The sequence below is a fragment of the Lissotriton vulgaris genome, chromosome 11 (assembly GCF_964263255.1).
Source record: "Lissotriton vulgaris chromosome 11, aLisVul1.2, whole genome shotgun sequence".
Classification (NCBI taxonomy): Eukaryota; Metazoa; Chordata; class Amphibia; order Caudata; family Salamandridae; genus Lissotriton; species Lissotriton vulgaris.
This window is the reverse complement of record NC_141699.1, coordinates 374,945,032-374,965,576: the sequence shown is the minus strand read 5'-3', so window position 1 is coordinate 374,965,576 and position 20,545 is coordinate 374,945,032. Positions and strand designations below refer to the sequence as shown.

General features: G+C 45.9%; 1 protein-coding gene across 1 annotated transcript; it reads right to left on the bottom strand.

Annotated features, from left to right (window-relative positions):
• Positions 1 to 380: 380 nt before the first annotated feature.
• COX5B (cytochrome c oxidase subunit 5B) lies at positions 381 to 20,262 on the bottom strand. Its single transcript, XM_086943357.1, has 4 exons — positions 20,028 to 20,262; positions 13,943 to 14,013; positions 1,549 to 1,648; positions 381 to 634 (listed from the first exon to the last, which is right to left on the bottom strand). The coding sequence occupies exons 1-4, from the start codon at positions 20,125 to 20,127 to the stop codon at positions 522 to 524; spliced, it is 384 nt and encodes a 127-aa protein (XP_086799483.1). The 5' UTR covers positions 20,128 to 20,262; the 3' UTR covers positions 381 to 521.
• Between the last annotated feature and the right edge of the window lie 283 nt (positions 20,263 to 20,545).

Here is a 20,545-nt window from a genome sequence, read left to right as displayed (position 1 = left end):
TATTTTTTCCATCTTAATCTACCCACTATTTCAACCTATGTTTTTTCTTGGGGATATCTACACCCCCAATGCCTATATGATGATTCAGCGTTACTTTAAACATTGTTAATGGACTAAAACTATTAACTACTCCCAAAAAAATTAAATCTGTTGCAGATTAGTCATTTTCTGTATGAATGCCTTTAAATCCTCTACAAATACATTGGGTTAGTTGACAGGTGTTCCTAATTAAACTTTTAACCAGGTATTAAATGTATGTACCATTTAAGTGCTTACATGCCCACTGTACAATTAATCAGTCTGTTCTCTGTGCAGCACCCCTTTCTCCCAAGCATAAGACCCAGCTAATACCAGGCAGTGGAACAATAAACTCAAACAAGTAGAGAGAACGCCGATCGCAGCAGCTCTTTATTAGAGATTTCAACTGGAAAAGATAAATTACACCACACGTGGCAGACTGAGAACAAGTGTGAGTCCTGCGCCCGAAAATGCCAGGAAGTACAACCAAAGCGATAAACAAACTAGTGAGGGAGCTCATGGGGAACAAGCTTGTAATGGGCACCACAAGACGGGCAGCGTTGGGGCTCTCCTTCATGGAGCCAAAACCAGATGACACTGGTGTTGTCCTCCTCACCTGTGGTGTAAGAAGGAAAGATCATTAAATACAATGAAAGGAACACAGCAGAAGAGCCTAAATCAAATATTGACATTAGTTAACTTAAAGCAGGCAGAGCCATTGACGAGCAAAGAAATGACCACCAGCAAGCATACACGTATAAACATGGACTATGACAGACTAACTTTATGCATAGAACAGTTGTAAACTTCTACAGAAAATGTCAACCAACAACAACGCATGTGGGTGTGTAAGCAGCAAGAACATGAGGGGTACGGAGGAACAGGGCAAACAGCAACAATGTGTGTAAGGGGGGCAGGGACGAACCAAGCAGCAACAACGCAGGAGCGACGGGCCAAGCAACAAACGGGTGTGCGGCATGCAACAGGAGGAGAAAGGTGCAAGAAGAGAAGGCAAGCGTTGCAAACAGCCGCTAGTCGTTCCCATGCTAAAACTTTGCTGCCAATTATGCCAGTTCAAGAATTTTACATAAGCTTAACACAAAATTATTTGAGATTATACAGATGCAACAGGAATTTCGCCTGGGCCCAAGTAAATGGCAATCCCTCTATGTAATTTGAATGCAAAGTAATCCGTCTGAACACCTTTCAAAGGAGACCGCAGAATAATGGTAAATTACTAGCAGCTCAACAACCCAAAACACTGTCAAGCTCTGAGATTATTTCTCTGGATAATTAAATCAAATGGATCTCAATGTTGGTCTATGAGGATCAATTTTATAGCCAAGCAAAACAATTCTCAGAACTGATATTCTAAATGCTATAATTGATGTAATTTCTATATGTGGAAGCCTCCAAGGAGTCGAACACATTTAAATTTCCCATGTATTGGTTGACAGAAGAGTATTAAAGCAGAAAGCCAATTGAAGAGGTCCATGCCACTCCAGAAAATCCAAGCTTGTTAGAACTTACAAATGCAGCCTACAATCCTTTTCTTGTTGATGGAAGGGACGATGTGAGGGTCCTCCTTTGTCCCAGCATAATGAGGTGGTTTCAGGATACTGTATGGATCCTGGAGAGAAAGAGCAACACATTTAATTAAGGCACTAAGGAAATCAAATAGCATGTCCTCCTCCCTCCCGCCAAGAAGCCACATTACTTATGCAAATTCAACAATTTGTTGGTGAAATGGCATGGTTATCACATCCTCTAATTTCACAAGTAATCTTGAACCCTGAGAAATATAATACACAGAACGAAATGCCAGAGGCAGTAGGCGAGTACCTGGCCACATAGGTAGCAAGTTAGTGCTTGAGCAACCAAAGTACTTTGTAAAATTTAACATGTAGAGTTGAACAGTGAGTATTTCCATCTATAAACGGCTGCAGGGCTTGATCAGGGTGATTTTTTTATTAGTAGTTTAACAGTGGTCTGTCTACTTCTTTCACTATGCTGTCGAAGAGTTATCAAAAGAACCTACCCTCTCCTGAGGCCACCACCTTTCCTTTGACATGGTTTGTAGTACCTTCCAACCTGTGGACATCTGTCTTCACAGTTTAAATGCAATACAGCGTGCTAAATACTTATAGACAATACCAAATGGCCCCTTAGAGTCAGAGTGGGAATGTTACTGTTTAATATGAACTTTTTTTTTACACTTTATTTTATACCAGTTTGAGTGGAGAAGCTTCATCGATTTGGACAACTCTAAATGATGGTTTAATCTGTATCTCCGTCATTGTTTTTAATATGCTCCATTAAGTGTGTACTAAAAACTGTATATAAATAACAAGAATATTTTGACCTCGTGGCAGAGACAGTGAGGGTGGTGGGCGTTGACAGCAGAGTAGGTCACGCCTTTGTACAAAGGCACTGCCATCTGGACTTACTGAGAGCCTACCTGGGCTGGCTTATAACCTGCTCACTGCTTGGTGCAATCGTCACGCATTTGCTTGCTTCTTATTCAAAGTTGGTCAGTCTTGTGTTACTCCTCCTTTAGCACGGCCCTTTTACAGCTTGCCCTTTTCCGATTTACTTTTAAAGCTTCCACTGCTGACTTTTAGGGAACTTCTTTAGTTTAAGCACTCCATGTCGGTACATGCGTTTTCTAGCTATCTCCCTTGTGTACTTCTCTCACTGAGCTCTGCATTGCTCTCTGCGTCAGTGTGCTTTTACCTGCTCCACGCTGCTCTCGCGGATGTGCTTTTCTACCCCCACCCATCCATCCATTTACTCTCCAAAAATACCTCTGGCTATTGGAGCAGAGCCAGCCAAGGACGGTTCTCATTGCCTCCATCATCAGGATGTGTTCCAAAAGACTTAGATGGTTGTTGTGGCTGCACTGAGCTATCGTCTCCCAGAAGCCTTCATTTTACTCTATCCCGACTTGTTGACCTTGGTGTCACAGAGAAGGCACTATCATGGTTCACAGACTTTTAATGCAACAGAACTTTACAAGTTGCTTTTTCCTCCTGCATCTAATCGGTCTGGTCGTTATCCTGGGGACCAGCCCAGGTTCCATTTCAGCCCTCATTTTTCGATCTCTATTAGATTTCTTTGGCGTACTCAATTCAGTATTTTGCTCTGGCCTTTTTATATGCAGATAACATTCAAATTATATTGGGTGAGATTACTAGCCATGCCTCAAAGCTGCATGACTGTTGCGCTAGGGTAACCAGAGGAATGTACATTAACTGAAGTGAACTAGAGAGAAGACAGATTTAACAGCTTGCGAGCCCCCCCCCCCTTTTTTTTTTAAGGATTGCTATTTGGGCTTATCTCCATGGGCCCAAAGCCTCTTCCCATCAATCGTGTAAGAATTGCTGGTATGAAATTAGACTGAGCAGGGATTTAACTTCCATAGAATTCACTGTCAGCTCCGGCTTCTTTCACTTCCTTCCTCTAAACCATTGTTTTTACTGGTAATTTTTCTCCTCGCAAATTGAAAATTTTGAATGCCTTCATCTAGGTATTGTATTCTTGTATGGCGCTGCTACCACCCTACGGGTATCTTGGCGCTCTGACAGGAATGAACGATTATACCTACAGTTCCATATTAGAGAAGATAAACTAGCCCCTAGGGAATAGTAAGGCCGGAAGTAGGTGCAACTGGACTACTATAACCCAGTCTACCTAGATCTAGCACAATGTGCAGTTCGTGAAGTGCAACTTGTGCTAAATGTTTTGGCCAGATTAGCAATGTATCGAAAGTAATGGGATAACTTCTCCCCTGTGCTGGCCTACTTTGCACTGGTTGCTGGTTAAAGAACATAATGGATTTAAATTGCTTTGTCTTGTGCACAAAGTTGTATATGACTTTAGAACTTTCCCCTTCTTTTATTGTATTAAGCGCTACTATCTCAAGTGCTCTCTGGGTTTTAGGGGCCAACATCTTTTTGAGTTTCCTCACAGGTCTCTGTGTAGTCTGGCCTTCTCTCTGGTGGCTAGAATAAAATGGAAATCACACCTTTCTTTTAATATTCCAAGAGTCAAGCCTGTTGAAGCTAGGGAATATTTTGATAGCATCTCTTTCCGTATTCCTGCTTTAGTATCTTCTAGTCTGGTATGTGTGTGTGGTTTATAAGTAGGGCTCCTGGTTTTATGGTATTTATTTTTTTAACATTTGTCAGTTTTATCCATATTTATTTTTTGGCCATCTTATTGGTATTTATCTATATTTAATTTGTGTTTTGTGAACAGATGATAACACTTATATTTCTGTATTTAACGGATAAACTTGCACTCCTACTTTGATGCCGGCCAGGTTTTAGCACATTACACAGCTAAAAATAATAAAATATTAAACCACATTAATAAATAAATAAAAAAATGGTACAATAGCACATATACACGTTGCGATATGCAGTAATGTAAGAATAGCTCATTTAGCTTTGTAACTCCCGATACTGCCATTATGTATAACTATTGGCCTGAAAGCCATTGATCTCGGCATGTTGAGTCACTTAAGATGCCAAATTATCTGTATTTTTCTGCTGTCAAAATAAATACAGACAGGAAAGACAGTGCTTTCCGTCTGTATTTATCTGTAAAAACAGGAAACAGGAAACCCTCTTTATGAGTTTTTGGTTTTATACTTCAGCACCAAATTACCCTCTGGTTGGATAGTTGCGGTTATAAAAAAAAAAAAAAAAGGTTAACCTAATCCTATTAAAAAAATCCTATCTTGCGACCAATCTTACCTAGGATGCCTCTGCAGACAAATCAGCTAAATCTAAAGCACTGCTTGTCACTCGTGAGGGTATCCAGGCACTCGTGGGGTCCAGTGGAAGAGCCAGTTCTTCAATCATTTTCATAACTCTGGTAGTATGAGGGCGGTCTGGAAATGTAGAGGCAGAACGTTCCACGTCTTTGCTGTGATGGAGAAGGAGAGTCCAGCACTTGAGATACAAGAGGGGGGGGGGGGGGTGGGGGGGGATGGGTAATGGTGGGGGGTTGAGCAGAGGAGTCTGTTGCGTGTGTGTGTGTGTGTGTGTTCAGAAGGTGCTTGATGTAGACAGAGCCACAGTTGTGAAGGACTTTGTATACTTGGGTTAGTAGCTTGAACCTGCATCTCTATTGCATTGGAAGCCAGTGGAGAAGATGGCTGCTGATGGTCTGTAGAGAGTAGTCACATTTTTCTCCTCCTCCCTTCCTCAGCTTTGATGGTTTGAACTGACTCCCTGTACGGCGATGAGATCAGGTCTCTGGGGTCTCAAAAGCGGCACTACTAGCGGTCTACTGTGGCGACAATATAACGGCGAGCTTTTAAAATCTATTTTTTATAGAGCCTGCAGAAGGATTACAGCTCTTATTGCGTTGGCTTGTAAAGGGGCCTCCATCATGCCGCCACGCCCAAACAAAGTGAACGACTAAGGATCTGGCCGCACAGAAGGACCCACCGGACAAAGACAAGAATGAGAATGAGCATAAATCAGTTTCCGGCTCTGCAATGCAGTGGGGTAATACAACTAGCCTTACGAAAAAGACCTTGGGGGAAAAAAGACGGGCGAGACACGGGTTAGCAACGATGCAGCACCTACCCCTGGCGTCCCCAGTGACAATGCCCCCCTTCGATCTATACAGAACAAAAACAAAATCAAAAGAGCCTTCGATGCAGAAGCCTACAGTAGTAGAGAGTTTTGTAACCAAACCTGCGGAGACCGCCGAGGCGGCAGTCAGCAGCGCGAGGAGCGGCGAGAAGGAGATGGAGCTCAATCCGCAGAACGTCCGAGGACTCCGGCACGCCGGTAACTAGGCAACCGGAGCAGGTGCTGGGTCAGAAGCCGGAGCAAGGGCTTGAGCGCAGAGCAGAGGCTTCATCAACCGAGAACTCGATGGAAGGAGCACCAGGGGCTGACATGGACAATATCCCTGGCACTGTGAGTAAAAAGGCAGCCGATTACCGAATGTGTGTACAGGGCGGCGATGGAGGCAGCTTGGGCACCCTGTCGGTTCATCGCAATTCACCCACAGGCAAATCCCAGGGTGGGCCAACGGGCAGATGGGGGACAAGCTGAAGGAGGGGAGATGAGCACCTGGGGGAGTAACCCGGCTTTGGCAGCCTTACAACAAGAGGCTAACCTAATCGGACACTGCGAAAATGGGGCCATTGGCGGGGCTGCCTTGCCAGATCGCTTCTACTCGGTTAATGAGGACTCCGAATCGGTGGGCACGGATGAGGGGAGCATGGGACGACCACTGACTCAGGGAGCAGCTCTACTGCTCCAAAATGCATGCAAGCAAAGCGCAGGTCCAGGAGGAAACTCAATCCCTCAGGCAGCCCTTCAGACCCCTCCAAAAAACTATTGTGGGATTATTCAGCCACTTCACAGACCTATCGGGATACGGATGGTAACCCGCTCCTACCCGGGGGACAGGCCTCACCTCATTCGTTACCTCAACTAGTTTCAGTGGCACTTGCTATTCAGTACCCTCAAATCTATGCAAAGCGAGGCCAGGGTTGAAAGCCGCAAGGCAGGGGGCGAAAAAGATACAGAATACCCTAAGAAAGATGAATAAACTTTAAGAGAGGTCGCAGAGCGGGTCACTCAAGTAGAAGAAAGGACGGGGAAGCTGGAGGATGTTTTTAGTAGCTTCCAGACATTCAAACAAGAACAGAAAGTGGCGGAGGATGTGCAGTGGAAGATTATGAAAATCGTCAACGCTGCAATAACATTAGACTATTGGGTGTGGCTGAAGGGCAAGATGCCAGTCTGTTTGTGGTGAACTTATTGAGAGGGGCCTTTCCGGAGCTATCCTCTTGGCAGCGGGAGGTTGAAATCCAGAGGGCACATCGCTTTCCCCTTACAATTAAGAGAGGGCAGAGCGGGTATCAAGAGGGTAGACTCAGGGCTATTCTCATATTTGTAGGCAACTTTCTGCTGAGGCAATCTTAGAAAAAGCAAAACCAGAGACGAAGCGATCATTTAATAATGTGACTTTTTGCCAGGCCTGATTTTTGCCACGTCACAGTGGAACGTAGGTGGTGATTGAGGCAGTTAAATCGCCCCCCTCCAGGCCCTGGGATCAGAGGCCTATTTGTTATACCCAGCCAAACTAAAAGGGATTACTAAAGGACAGACGAAAATGTTTTTTTCTGAAATTAAGGCAAAGGAATACATGGTGGAGGAGCTGGGTTATTGGGAAGGGGAACAATGAGAGTAAACTTTAAAGGTCAGGTAGTAGTGTCTCATCACAGGGGATACAGGGTTCAGCAGCACCAGACTTCAAGGGGAGGATTTTGATTTTAGAACTTATGGGAGGGAGGAGGAGGCGACAGCTACATTCTAAAGTGACCACACATAGGTCATGCCTGACCATATTTGCCCGTAAGTGGGGTGGGGGAGGGATTGGGGGGGAAAGAGGGCAGGGGAGAGGGGGGGCATGCACAGAACATACAGCACTTTCCTTCTGTTTAAATGAAAGTCTCGTAAAGAAGCTAGAACAACCTTTTGCTGCATTTTAATGTCTTGTCATATTGCTTAAATTAATGTATGAGGGTTGAATGATGTTCAGATAAGGCTTCGGGTGTCTGCTTTATTGAAAACAATTAAATTGGACTTCGTATATTTACAACAAAAAACTCATGTTGAGGGAGGGAAGGTATTTCTCTTGGAGCAACTAGGGTTTACATTATTAGCTCACACAAAGCAAGGTTCTAAAATAAGAGGGGTAGCTATACTGGGTAAAGGAAGGGATTGTCTAGTGACTAGGAAGGCGGAAGATCAGTGGGGTAGGTGGGTTATAGTGGAATTAGGACGATCCTGACATATTTGAATATCTAGACACGGAATTAGCCAGATGGCTTGAACCAATAATATGCTGTGGCGAAACATTAATAGTCCCTCAGGCTCCGAGATTCAAACAGGGCGGTGGTATACTGGTCGGAAGAAGAGATCATTCTGGGCTTTAGCAGCTATGGCGCAACAACGCATTGACAGATCTCTAGGCAAAACTGCACCCACAGCTGGATGGTAGTACTTACTTCTCAGCTCCTCACAAAATTACTGTAAGATTAGACTATTTTTTAATTTCTAGTTCTTTACTATCCAGATCCCAAATTGAGAAACTCCCCCGAATAATATCGGACCAAAACCCCTTGATTATATCTATTTATTTAGTGGGGGCAGCTGTCAAGCAAAGTATCTGGACATTCGAGACAGCCCTTCTGAAAGATAGCGGATATATTAACTACATGAATAATTGGATATGAGAATTCTGGACTGTCAATAGAGGGAGCACAGCCTCAGGTTATGCCTGGGATGCATTCAAGGCAGGAGTCCGAGGGGAGACACTAAGCTATTCAATCCACAAGCAGAAATCCGAGAGGATTAGAGTAGAGGTAATAGTGAGAACATTAGCTAAGGCAGAGGAAGATCTTAACCTATTAATCCAGCAGGGTAGGCCCTTGGAGCAGCAAATATTAAAAAGTATCTCATTAAAAGCTGAAGAAATAGAAGGTATTGCTAGTAAAGGCTGCAGCCAACTATTTAGCCAAGAAGGAACAATGCTTTGAACTGAGCGAGAGGGTTGGACATATCTTGGCAATCCGTACCCTACAGCAAGCTGCAGCAGGAGACATCAAGGGTATCTTGGATAGACAAGGAAATATGGTATCCGATCCGGAGGGCGTAAGAGGTGTTTAGACAATTTTATACTGATCTCTATAGCGCAGAAGAGGGTGGAGGAAGTTTAGACATAAAGGACTATCTTAAACACAATTTAGCTCCGGATTTGCCAGAGGATGAGAAGGTAATTTTAGAATCCCCAATTTCTCTTGAGGAGGTGGCTTCAGCACTAGCGGACTCCCTTCAGCTAAGGCAGCAGGCCCGGACCAGATCCCCGTTGAGTTTTATAAGGTATTACAGAAGTCCTTATCACGGAGCTGCTAAATACAGTTATACAGGCCCAGCAGGGGCACTCAATCCCAAGTTCATGGGGAGGGGCTGAAGTTATAGTTATACTAAAAAAAGTTAAGGTGTCCACAGCTCCGGGGTCATACAGGCTGATTACCTTAATGAACTCAGATGCAAAGATTTATTCCAAAATTTTAGCGAAAAGACTGGGTAGAGTGATTGAGGGTATGGTTAGTTCCACACAACACGGGTTCATTCCAGGAAAGGGTACTACTCAGCACATTAGGCAGGTAATTACTCTATTTGATGCCACTGGAGTCCAAGGGGACCCCATCGCTGCTTTATTTTTAGACGCAGTAAAGGCGTTTGATAGGGTCTCTTGCGACTACCTTTGGGAGGTAATGAGATGGTATGGCTTAGGCGAAGGCTATATTCGAGCCGTTCAAGCACTATATAGGAACCGACAGCTCGGATTAAGATTAATAGGGGACTTACTGCGCTGGTGCAGATCAATAGGGGGACCAGGCAGGGCTGCCCTTCATCACCTCTGTTTGTGCTCTATATGGATCCCTTACTGCGTAAATTATAAGGTAACCTAAATATCCCCGCTGTAAGCATAAATGGCACGCAATTTAAAACTCTAGCCTACGCGGACGATGTGGCAATTGTTACTCCCAATCCCACCCTAGCCATCGGTGAAGTAGAACGGGAAGCACAGAGATTTGGAGAGATTTCAGGATATAGGCTTAATAGTAACAAGGCTCAGATAGTTAAGAACCCTTATGTAGTATGTAATGATTCCTGTATAGTCAACGCTGCAGTTTATCTCGGGTGGAGGTCTCTGCAGACCTAGATACAGTAGTTGAACGGAATATGGAACCCCTAATGTATAAAGTTAGTATGGATCTAGTGAGAATGAATAATCTCCACTTATCTTTGGTAGTTTTTACTTAAGTTTTTATATTTCTTTAGAGCAATACCCTTATTATGTGAGGCTAATTGGTTTAACAAATTGGAATCCCTTTTGAATAAATGTATCTTGTCACACGGGAAAACCAGGAGGGCATATAGGTATATGATTCTCCCTAGGGCTAGAGGAGGCTGGGGGGCCCCCAACTTTAGACTATTATTGGGCAGCAGCGCTGCAGTATATGCAGGGGCTGGTGGGAGGCGGTGGGACAGATCCTAAAATGACATCTACTTCTACTGAGGTATATGCAACCATTCTTGGTACGGATACGGAGAACTCCTTTCTTAGCTGCACTGACTACTCCTACTTCAAAAGGACAAGGTTCAAGACAGTCCGGGCTGCCCACAATATCTGGACTGCCTTTCTAAAGAAATTTGGCATGGGGAGGTTTAATAGCTATACGCGGCTTAATAAAAATAAAACTTGACCTCCATTGATATTCGCTGATTCTACTATGGCAGATTGGGCAAGTAAGGGGATTGCGAAGATAGGGGACCTGTTGGGACCAGACGTGGTTTTACTTCAATTCTCAAGTCTAGAGGCTAAATTTCATATTAACAGGAGGAGTTTCTTTAAACATCTTCAGATACGGAGCTTTTTAAGTAAAAGGAAGGGAGGGGCTGCAGGGTTTGCTAAAAATGACATTTTGGATACCATAGAGAGGGGTGGGGAATGCTCAATCCGTAGCTTGTATGCAGCCCTGGCAGCGGTCAAACCAGACCATCTGGAATAGCAAGGAGATAAGTGGGCAAATAAACTTGACATCGAGGCAGGCTGCTTTCAAGTCTCTAGAGCTAGGGTGCTCAGTATTATGCTCTGCCTCTTTACAAGCCCAGCACTACAAGACAATATACTCTCTCTATTATACCCCAGCACGAATAGCCCAGTGGGGAGGAACCGCCGGGACCACTTGCTCACGATGCAATGCGTCAGAGGCAGATATTATACATATATTTGCTACTTGTACACAGCTCCACACACTTATTAAAGACATTGAAGGTTTCCTGGGCCGTTCGCTTGGGCTTAATACCACCCTTACACCACCTTTGATGTTACTTGGCGTTAGTACAGATTCGGATAGTATGTATGGGGAATTTGTTTGTTGGCATGGCAGTTCTGAGACTCGCGATAGCTAGGACTTGGCTGGCTAAAATACCACCGGCAACGCAACACTGGCTGGCTACTCTCCTGGCGGTCTATAATTTACAAAAAGGCATATATGCTAGAAGGGGGAGGAGGGCAAGAGTTCGGGAAGAAAATCTGGGAACCGATACGGACTTGGAAGGAGGGTATGTCTGGAAGTTGAATACATAGATTAGCATATTGGTTTTTGTTTTCCTTTTTTTTGTCTCTTTTCTGATTCTGTTCTATGTTATCTGTAAGAACCCGCAATAAGTAGTTCTTAGTCTTTGCTACTTTTGTTGTATTTTGCATTTATTGTTGCTTAGTTTAAATTTGTGCTGGTATTCTCCTTTTTTCTTTGTGTACTGTGCTGCGAGTTTATGCGAAAAATCAATAAAATATATATTAAAAAAAAGGAAGCCAGTGGAGTTCTTTAAGGTGAATGTTAGACGGAGACCCGGAGGGTCGGCCGAGTACAGGGGGAGAGGCCTCCGACGAGGGCCCTCTCCGGTAATCGTGCAGACAAGTAACTTCCCCCCCACAGACAGACATCACACAAGGATAAGTTCTGCACACTTTTATAGATATCTTTAGGCAAGGTGATGAGCGGTACAGCAGGTCTAGGACACGAGGGTCCCGTCAATTCTAGTCTCTTTGGGGAAAAAGGGGTAGCGGGACAGTCTGAGTACCGGTCCGGTACCGAAGCAGCCCAAGGTGGAGCTCACAATCCTCGAGCTGGAGGGTTCGCAATGAGGGGCCGCGGCAGCGCCAGCAGGCTTTTAGGATGGTTCACGACGAGGAGCCGCGGCAGCGCCAGCAGGCTTTGAAGATGGTTCACGACGAGGAGGGCCGCGGCAGCGCCAGCAGGCCTTGAGGATAGTTCACGACGAGGAGCCGCGGCAACACCAGCAGGCTTTGAAGATGGTTCACGACGAGGAGGGCCGCGGCAGCGCCAGCAGGCCTTGAAGATGGTTCACGACGAGGAGGGCCGCGGCAGCAGGCCTCCAAGGATGAGTTTGTCTCGGTGTCTCTCGACTCCAGGATACAACTGCCTTCCTGCTCTGGAGCTGCCCCAGTTATAGGTCTGGCGCCCTTTGATGTCCGGACCCTCACACTTGGAGGTCGGGAGGTCCGGGATGAGGGAGTCCAGACACCCAGCAGGGGGGTGGAGCCAGCGCCCGGGGAGGCTGGGGGCGATCGACACCTGGCGGAGGGAAGCCATCGACACTCCTTCTCCCATTGAACTGCCAAGTGGTCTCTTCACCCCCTGGGTGGATGGTGGTGCCTCGATGTCGGGGCCTGGCCGAGGTCGACCCGAGGCCACGCGGCCTGGTCGTGTAGTGTCCAAAATGGCGGCTGGGCCAGGGACAGTGGTTCTGGAAGGGGCACGGGCCAGCCGATACTGGGGTGTTCAGGAGCTGGGGTTCCGTCGGGGAAGGGCCGTGGGTTGCCCCGGCGGGTTGCAGGGGTTGTTCTTGTCCGGGAAACAGGAGGAGCAGGGGTCCGTGACCCGCCATGCGGGGAGGGATTGGGCCTTTCATGAGGCCTGTCCAACAGTGAAGAGAGGAAGTGGGCTTATCAAGGGACATTCTGTATGACCTTAAGTCCATGGAGGAGGTGAGCTGCAATTCCCGAGTAGAGAGCGTTACCCTAGTCCTGTCGGCTGGTAATGAGGACTTGAGTGATGGTGCATCTTGAGCTCTGCGGTGTAGACTGTTGACCTGGGATGTCCTGGTTAGCTTGCTGTTCAGGGCGGAGCCGATGTTTTTTGCATGGTGGTGGTGCGGTGCGGTCCTTTGAGAGGGAAGAGGATGAGTTGTGTGTCGTCAGCGTATAAGATGTTGAGCCTGTGTGACCGGACGATGACGGCCAATGTAGGTGTTAAAGAGGGTGGAGATGAGCCTTGGGGGTACTACGCAGATGATTTATTTGGGTTGGGAGGCAGACTTTTTGTGTTGTTCCTGTGAGGAAAGAGGCGATCCTTTTGAGAGCGGCTCCTTAAATACTGATGCTGTGCAGCCTTGCGGTGAGCATGTGGTGGGAGACTATGTCAACAGCTGCTAATAGGACAAGAAAGATGACAACCACTGTTTCTCCACAAACTAGGGGGCACGGATGTTGTTGGGGGCCACGATCAGGGCCGTCTCTGTGCTGTGGTTAGTGAAGATGCCGGATTGGGAGGAGTCAAGAAGGTGGCTCTGTTCCAGGTGCTTGGTGAGTTGTTGGTTGATGGTCCTCAAGGACTTTGGCAGGGAATGGGAGCAGGGATATGGGTCAGTTGTAGCAGTTTGTTGGGGTGTGCAAATGGTTTCCAAGAGGCCAATTGTCACTTTGTCCATGGCTTTTACTAAGCTATTTCTGCTGAAGCTCAACAACTTTAAATAGGCTCACATTAGGGTGAATGCTCCCTCAGGCAGAAGCTGAAATCAAGGTATAACTATTTTGCATAACCTTTCCAGGCCTAATTCTACAACCGTTCCAAAATCTATTAAAATTGGTCACCTCTGGTTCATTGAGAAAATTAAAAACTAAACCAAAGACCACTAATGAGATGGGACAGCTAACCCATGGCAGTGTTGACAATAAAGTGTACATAGTGTTTTACAATGTATTTGCCTAAACTGTGACTATCAGTTGAACTGTCAACTATTTACTCCATTCACTGTGTAAGTTTGGTGCCTTTACACACCATAAACAGTCCTGTTAGTAACGTTTTTCTTAAACAAAAAAAAACATGTCCTTTCATTGTAACAGTGCTGACATTACAAGTGCTACATATTTGCTGGTATTGTGGGAGTCTTTAGTATGTACATTGATTACTATAGAGCTACAAAACATACTATGAAAATACACCTTGGGCACCGGCAGTCTTAGTGTATAGTGTGGTCTGGGTCAGCTGAACCATGGAACTAATACAGACCTTGCCCTTCTCCAAAGCCTTCATGACCTTCCTCTCCAGTCCTGTGGCTTGCTCCTCATCGGTGGGAATACCTGATCAAGAGAAACAGCGGTTTTAATTTTGTATGGATGTCTGTTAAGCGACTGTTGCTTAACAAAAGTGTCCATTCACTTGGTTAATAACAGACAGCAAATCATATCTACTGCACAGTCTTTAAGCAGGGTAGCTAATGAATGTATTTCAAGAAGAGCAAACAGAGTGACGGAGGCATAGAAACTAATTCCCCCCCAAAAGTTTCCAAAGCAGTGAGAGTGAGACCTACTACCAAGAACAGGTCATCATCGCAGAAGGTCTAGCTAAAGTACTCCTACTAACCTTAGGTAGTCTGTTAAATCAAGACAAGAAAAACCTCTTAGAAAGCATGCTCTACATAAAACAAGCCACCATACACCATGAAGCTTTAATATACACTAAGTTGAGCAGTAAAAAAAAAAAAAAAAAAAAAAAAAAGCAGTTGAGCTTTTAAGTGCGGCTGTTGGCCACACTACCTCCTGAGTGCGGGTGTCGGCCATTGGCCGACACTGGGGAGGAACGTAAAGGCTCCTCTGGTGCCATGCACTTGTGAGAGTCCGTTCTTTACACCAGGCTGCTCAGAAAGAGCAGCCAATTGTCACTGCAGTAAAAACAAATTACGCAAAAAAAAAAAAAAAATACATGCAGGGCATGCTGATGTAATTGCAGTAAAAGTGAAAGTAAAATGAGCCGAGGAGCTGGTTTTACTTTCATTGAGTCAGTACTCTGGGAGCACTGATTCTTATGGTAGAGGCATCGTTGGAAAGAGGAGAATCCCTCCTTTCCAATGTTACCTCTGCCCAGCGGATCACAGCCTGGTGAAATCACCACAGGAGGGTGAGCCCCAAGCAGGGATCCACCCACTAGACATAGGCGGAGCGGCCCCTTGGAGGAGAGTGGGGGGGAAGCTTGCGCTCCCCTTTGGCAATGTATATATGTTAGTCTTTCTGCCCCCCAAGCACACTAGATCTCAGGGATGTTTTGGTTATACAAAAATATATGGGTAGAGGCTGTATAATAATACATTTTCACATTTTTATTTTAGTTTTAGTGCAAAAGACGGTAACCTGATGAAGGCCGACATGGCAAAGCGCGCGTAGTTCCATCTACCGCATTGCCTCTGTCAATACAAGTCTAATATTATTTTGGTTGTTTTTAATATGCTCTAGATGTACATATGAATGTCTAAGAAATATCATTTTATGAGATCAAATCTGTACATTTATATATAATATGAGGTCAATATAAAGAGTTATGACCCTCAATCTTATAATCCTATAAAAAATACTAAATAATAAAATGAAAATATTTTCTATCATTTATGTGTGACAAATTTTGATTGAAGTGGGACATAACTATATAAACTGTCAATTTTTTAACCTAGAACTTAATGTGTGTTGTCGTCAAATATCTGACTGACTAAACTACAGACCTTTACCTAAAACAGATTATGCAGCAGACAGAGGGAGAAGTCAAGCCCAAATGAAGTCCAAAGTGCCCAGACGGTTGAAGTGCAGTGGTTTCAGTTCTGAATCTTGGGTCCTACAACCAGGTAAACCCTAAGTACCATAGGGAAAGGGCTGGAGAGATTCAAGGGACACTCCCAGGGAAGGGTCTGGAGGAGGAGGGGGGGGGGTAGTCTACTACTTAGTGTCCAGTTTTGTGCCAGAGCGGGAGCCAATGGCTCCCAAAACTGGTTTGAACTGGACTATGCACAGGGACACCAATTGTGCCCCTCATGCAGACTTTCAGTCACTGGCAAGCGCACCCACTCAGTCTTCATACACTAAATCCTGTCTGGGACGTGATTCCACCTCCCTGTGACAGGATACCTACTGTCATGCCTTCCCATGCTTGAGCTTGGCTCAGGCTGGTACCCGGAACACAGAGATCCCACGGAGGGCATTCCTGGTGGGTAGATCATACCTCCCATACCAGTTACCGGTATGGGGGTATGATTCCAACATGTTTGACATCAAATAAGATAGGGTTTTTGCAGCTGTTTGAGATGGTAATCACAAGGTCGCGTAATGTCCCTCTATGCTAGTATATGGCTGCTTCACTGACAACCCGGGAGAATGGACTCCGTAGTTTGCAGGGGTGTCTTACTCATGCAGTGGCACCCTCTCACCTAGAACCAAGCACCCTGCCCTTAGGATTCTCAAGGCCTGCTATAGGGATAACTTATAGGTTTTAAGTGCAGTGACCCTTAGATATAGTAAACCTATACATTTCGTAAGTGGTGCATGCACCAACGTACACAGGCTGCAATGGCGAGCCTATAGTTCCATTTTGAATGGTCTCATGGGTGGCATAATACATGCTGCAGCCCAAGGGGGACCTCTGGGGCACCTATGCCCTCGGTACCATATACTAGGGACTGACAAGGGTACCCCATAATCCAATCTGAGGGGTACCTAAGTACATACACAACAGTTTTAGGGGAAAGCAGATAGACTGGGTTTCTGATTAGCAGGATCCCAGACTAGTCAAAAACAGCATCACATCAAGCAAAAGGTGGGGGATAACCATAAGATGCAGATCCTTCTTTACTACAACATTAAATACTGACCTTTTGGTTTTACTAATGTTTGTAGTGGTTTGGTATTTATGCCCTAGAGAAGTGGTTCTTAACCTGTGGTCAGGGATCCCTGGGGGTCGGCAAAGCTTACTCAGGGGGAACGCAACTGCTTTTAAAATTTAGAAAAGGGAGTAAAGTTTACAGAAATAAGCAAATTGTAAAATGTAAAACTTCAAAATGTTCTGTAAATGTGAAGGAATTTGAAATTGGAGGTTAAAAATTCAGTTAGTATCCTCCCAATTGATTCACAGGAGCAGTGGAATTGCATCAAACAGAATACAGTATGGATTATGAATGGCCCTAATTGAATTTAGAAAAGCCCCAACCTTCCTATTAAAATTTAGATTTTTTTTACATTTGTTTGTGAATTAAACAAAACGTAATGGGGCCTGAGAATTTATTGTATTTATTTTAAAGGTTTTATATAGCGCTGGCTAGACCCAGAGGTATCAGTGCACTTCACATGAGTATCAGACCATAATTGCAGGTTACATTGTTACAAAAAGTTACACAGTTATTAGAGCCTGGCAACATAGAGACGAGTAAGGTTGAGAAACAAAAAGGCCATATACGTAAGGGAAAAAGCAGGCAAGGGGAGATATTCAGGAGAAGGGGTAAGAGCAGGGGAATTAGAGAGAATGGGGGAGGGGGGGGGGGTGATAGAACACAGCATGGAAAAGGGGGGGGGGGTGACGGGAACACAAACCAGCATGGGAAGGGGGGGGGGGGGGGGGGGGGGTGACTGGGACACAGACCGGTAGACGAGTCAGAGCTGCGCCCAAAGTCCAGTAAACTGTGATCCCAGGGGAATTGGTATCATATCCCCATCTCAGTTGCAAGAGGCTCCCTAAACTCAGTGGACTCTCTCAGATTGGGTCTCCGAGACTCCAAGGCCCACATACTGGATCCTTCCCCAAAAAGGGGAGAGGGAGAGCTTGGCAAGGGGTGCCATACCATACCTCAACTATGAGTGGCGCCCTAGGCACTGTGGACTAAGCGGGTTCGCAGAGACTCCAGTATATAAATATTGGATCTTTCCCCAACAAGGGGAGAAGGAGTGCTTAGTCAAAGGGTACAAAAGGACAAGGGGGCCTCGGCGGTGTAGCGGGTAAGGGGAAAAATTCAGGAGAGAGGGGATAGGAGCAAAGGAAGTAGACAATAAGAGAAAGTGCTAAATGGGAACAGATATATAGATAGGAGACAAGGAAAAAGCATAATTACAGAAATACGATTGGGTGGGCGAGACAGGGAGAAAAATTGTGCCCAGAGTCCGGCTGGGTAGGTGACGGTCAGGGGACGAGCCAAGGCTGATCTCAATAGCTGAACAGAGCAGCTCCACCGGGCGTCGGACAAAGTGCTCAGACTCCACTGTCAGGGTGGAAATCAGGAGTACTCAGAGATGGTCAGATTTGGTTGGAGGGGGGGAGAAACCATGGTCCAAATGAATTCCAGACGCCATCATGAGGTCAGACAGTCCTGGTAGGTTAAATGTCACTTGCATACACTGGCGTACAATTGCATTCAATCACATCTCTGCAGTGGGAACCGCCATTTAAGGTGTCAGCATCAGGGTCAGGCAGGACGGGTCAGTGGCCTTTAGCAGTACAGCACAGCGTTCAATGAGAAGAATGTCAAATGTTTATCGAACGTTTCTCTGTGAGAGCGCTTTGCGGTGTCGACTGTCAGGCTTGTATTGCGGTAACTTCAAAAACACAGTAAATCACGCTGCTCGCATCCGATTCTGAGAGAGATCAGGTCGCTATGATGCTCCGTCCGCCGCCCGGGGCCACCCAGCGTGCACACCCTCACGATGATACCACCCAGCCGCCGGAGATCTGCCTGTCAGCGACAAGGCAAGTGTTGTCACTCCGCACCTCTCCTGGCGTCGTATAGACCCGCGAGACACCGAGCAGCTATGTTGCTCCCCGTCTGAAAATCTACACTTCTCTCACGCGGATCGTGGTCACAGGCTCATCCGGTCTCCCCCACACCAAGGGAAAGAAGGGTGCACCGGGACTCCGCCCCGACTCGCACAGCCCAACAATGCACACACTGCCAGCAATCCACAGGTGAGACATTCGCTGTTTTAGATCTGCCAAGCAGTTTCCAAGGAGAATCTGGCCATTTAGCGCTGACACCGTCCTTCGCAGCTCCGCAGCAACCTCGCCAGCGCCGCAGCCCAACACGATGGATGTTCCCTTCTTGGGCGGTACGCAGACCGGCCCGAGGGAGGGCCCCCCTTGGTTGCGGTGAAGGCAGTCACGGAATGGCCCTGGCACAAACATTTTTTTCCTTTTACAAACTAAGCACTGGCTCAACACCAGTTCACAAACTGCTAGGGCCAACATGAGGAGGAATGGTGAGCAAAAGAACAATGGGTTCGAATTCTACCATGGGTGATTGCCATTCTTCCCATCACCTTCTGTGTTTAATATAGTGCATACACCAAGTAGCAGGTGTAACTTCCAAGGACGCCATTTAAAACTTGGTACTAGATATGTGGTAATGCAACAGACTTGGACATTAAGGTACCACAGTCTACATGTGCTGTATTACCAACAACTAAGCAATCCAACAGTGGGCAATTATTTACAATAACTACAGCGACTAAGTTTCCAAAATGTATCTGTGGTGGAGATGCAGTTCCTTGGGTTTCACTGTTAAAATGCAGTAAAGCCGCATTTTGGTTTTGAGCAAAAAGATACTCAGAACCGGTCTAAATTTAACGTAGTACAATAGTCTCACATTTAACCTGTTATCACTAACCTATACATAGGAGACTTGGTGTAGGTAGCGCAATTGCTTACAAAAAATACTTGCCAGTTGCAGATAATTAATGTGGAATGGGCTTAAGTAGTAAAAATTAAAAAATAAAGAACCAGTGGCGACAAATATGGCAGCTCTCAATGTACTGAATTTTGAAGCGCGAAGACCAATCGAGGCTGTTAGCATATGACCTCCTGGGCTTCAGGTTATATAAACACTACAGGTTCCCCACCGGCCCAATGTTGAATGGTTTCTCACATAGAAATGTAACGTCCGTTACCTTTTCGGGGAGACCGGGCGCTATGACCTTTCTTGCCTCCATCGTTTACAGACGTGCTTTCTCTTAATGCCCCTTATAAGAATGACCTCACCACATCCTCGGAACATTGTCCAACATGTTTAAATAGCTTTTTTTTGTTTTGATATATTGTGAACTCGAGGGTATTGACTTAAGCGCTTTACACGAGCACCAGTCACATTTCACAAGGTCACATTCATTTTTGCTTTTAAAGCAGTGAGAGAGTAAGTGATTTGCCCAGAATGACAACATGTTGACCCGAAGCCGAGACTCTAACATGGTTCCCCAGTTCTAAAACTCGGCAGATCTAGCCCGAACGCCAAATCGATCCTTCCAGGATCTTATGGTGAAGTCCTGCCACACCACGCTCCTTGCTTCCCAGATATTACCTCCTGCAGACATCGACCTGGCCGCCAAAGGTACACGAGCTGTCCCGGTTCCACTGCTCAGAGCCCGCAGCGCGCTCCTCACGAGTAACCTTGAAGCCATGTTTCAGCTTAATGTCCGCACGTCCGACCGACCGCTGGAACCGCAGAAGGTAGACGATATCGCTTCCGGGGCGAGAGGAGTGAGCCTAACTACTTCCTTTAGAAAGATGTGCTACAGAAGCATGTACTGAGAGGCGGGTCTTGTAATTAAGGCGGGTCTAAAAAGGAAGCCTAGAAGACAGAAGGAAGCGAGACTTCCATAAGAACTAGAGCGTCGACCGAACAGTTAGAATATGGCAATAATGGACACCATACTGCTGGACAAACAACCGCGGTATGAACAACTGACGCTTGTGCCTCCGACCAGCTTTGCCCGTAACCGGTTCCACCTCCCACGTAATCAGTCCCCACATCCTACTCGCATTCTACACGTGTGCTCACGTGCCAAAGGCACGAGGAGGTATGGCATCACAGAGCCC

Coding starts and splice junctions, on each gene's coding strand:
- COX5B (XM_086943357.1), bottom strand. CDS start 20,127: ATGGCTTCAAGGTTACTCGTGAGGAGCGCGCTGCGGGCTCTGAGCAGT. Junction 1,649..13,942: donor AGGCTTTGGAGAAGGGCAAG/GTCTGTATTAGT, acceptor CTTTCTCTCCAG/GATCCATACAGTATCCTGAA. Junction 635..1,548: donor AAGGATTGTAGGCTGCATTT/GTAAGTTCTAAC, acceptor CTTACACCACAG/GTGAGGAGGACAACACCAGT.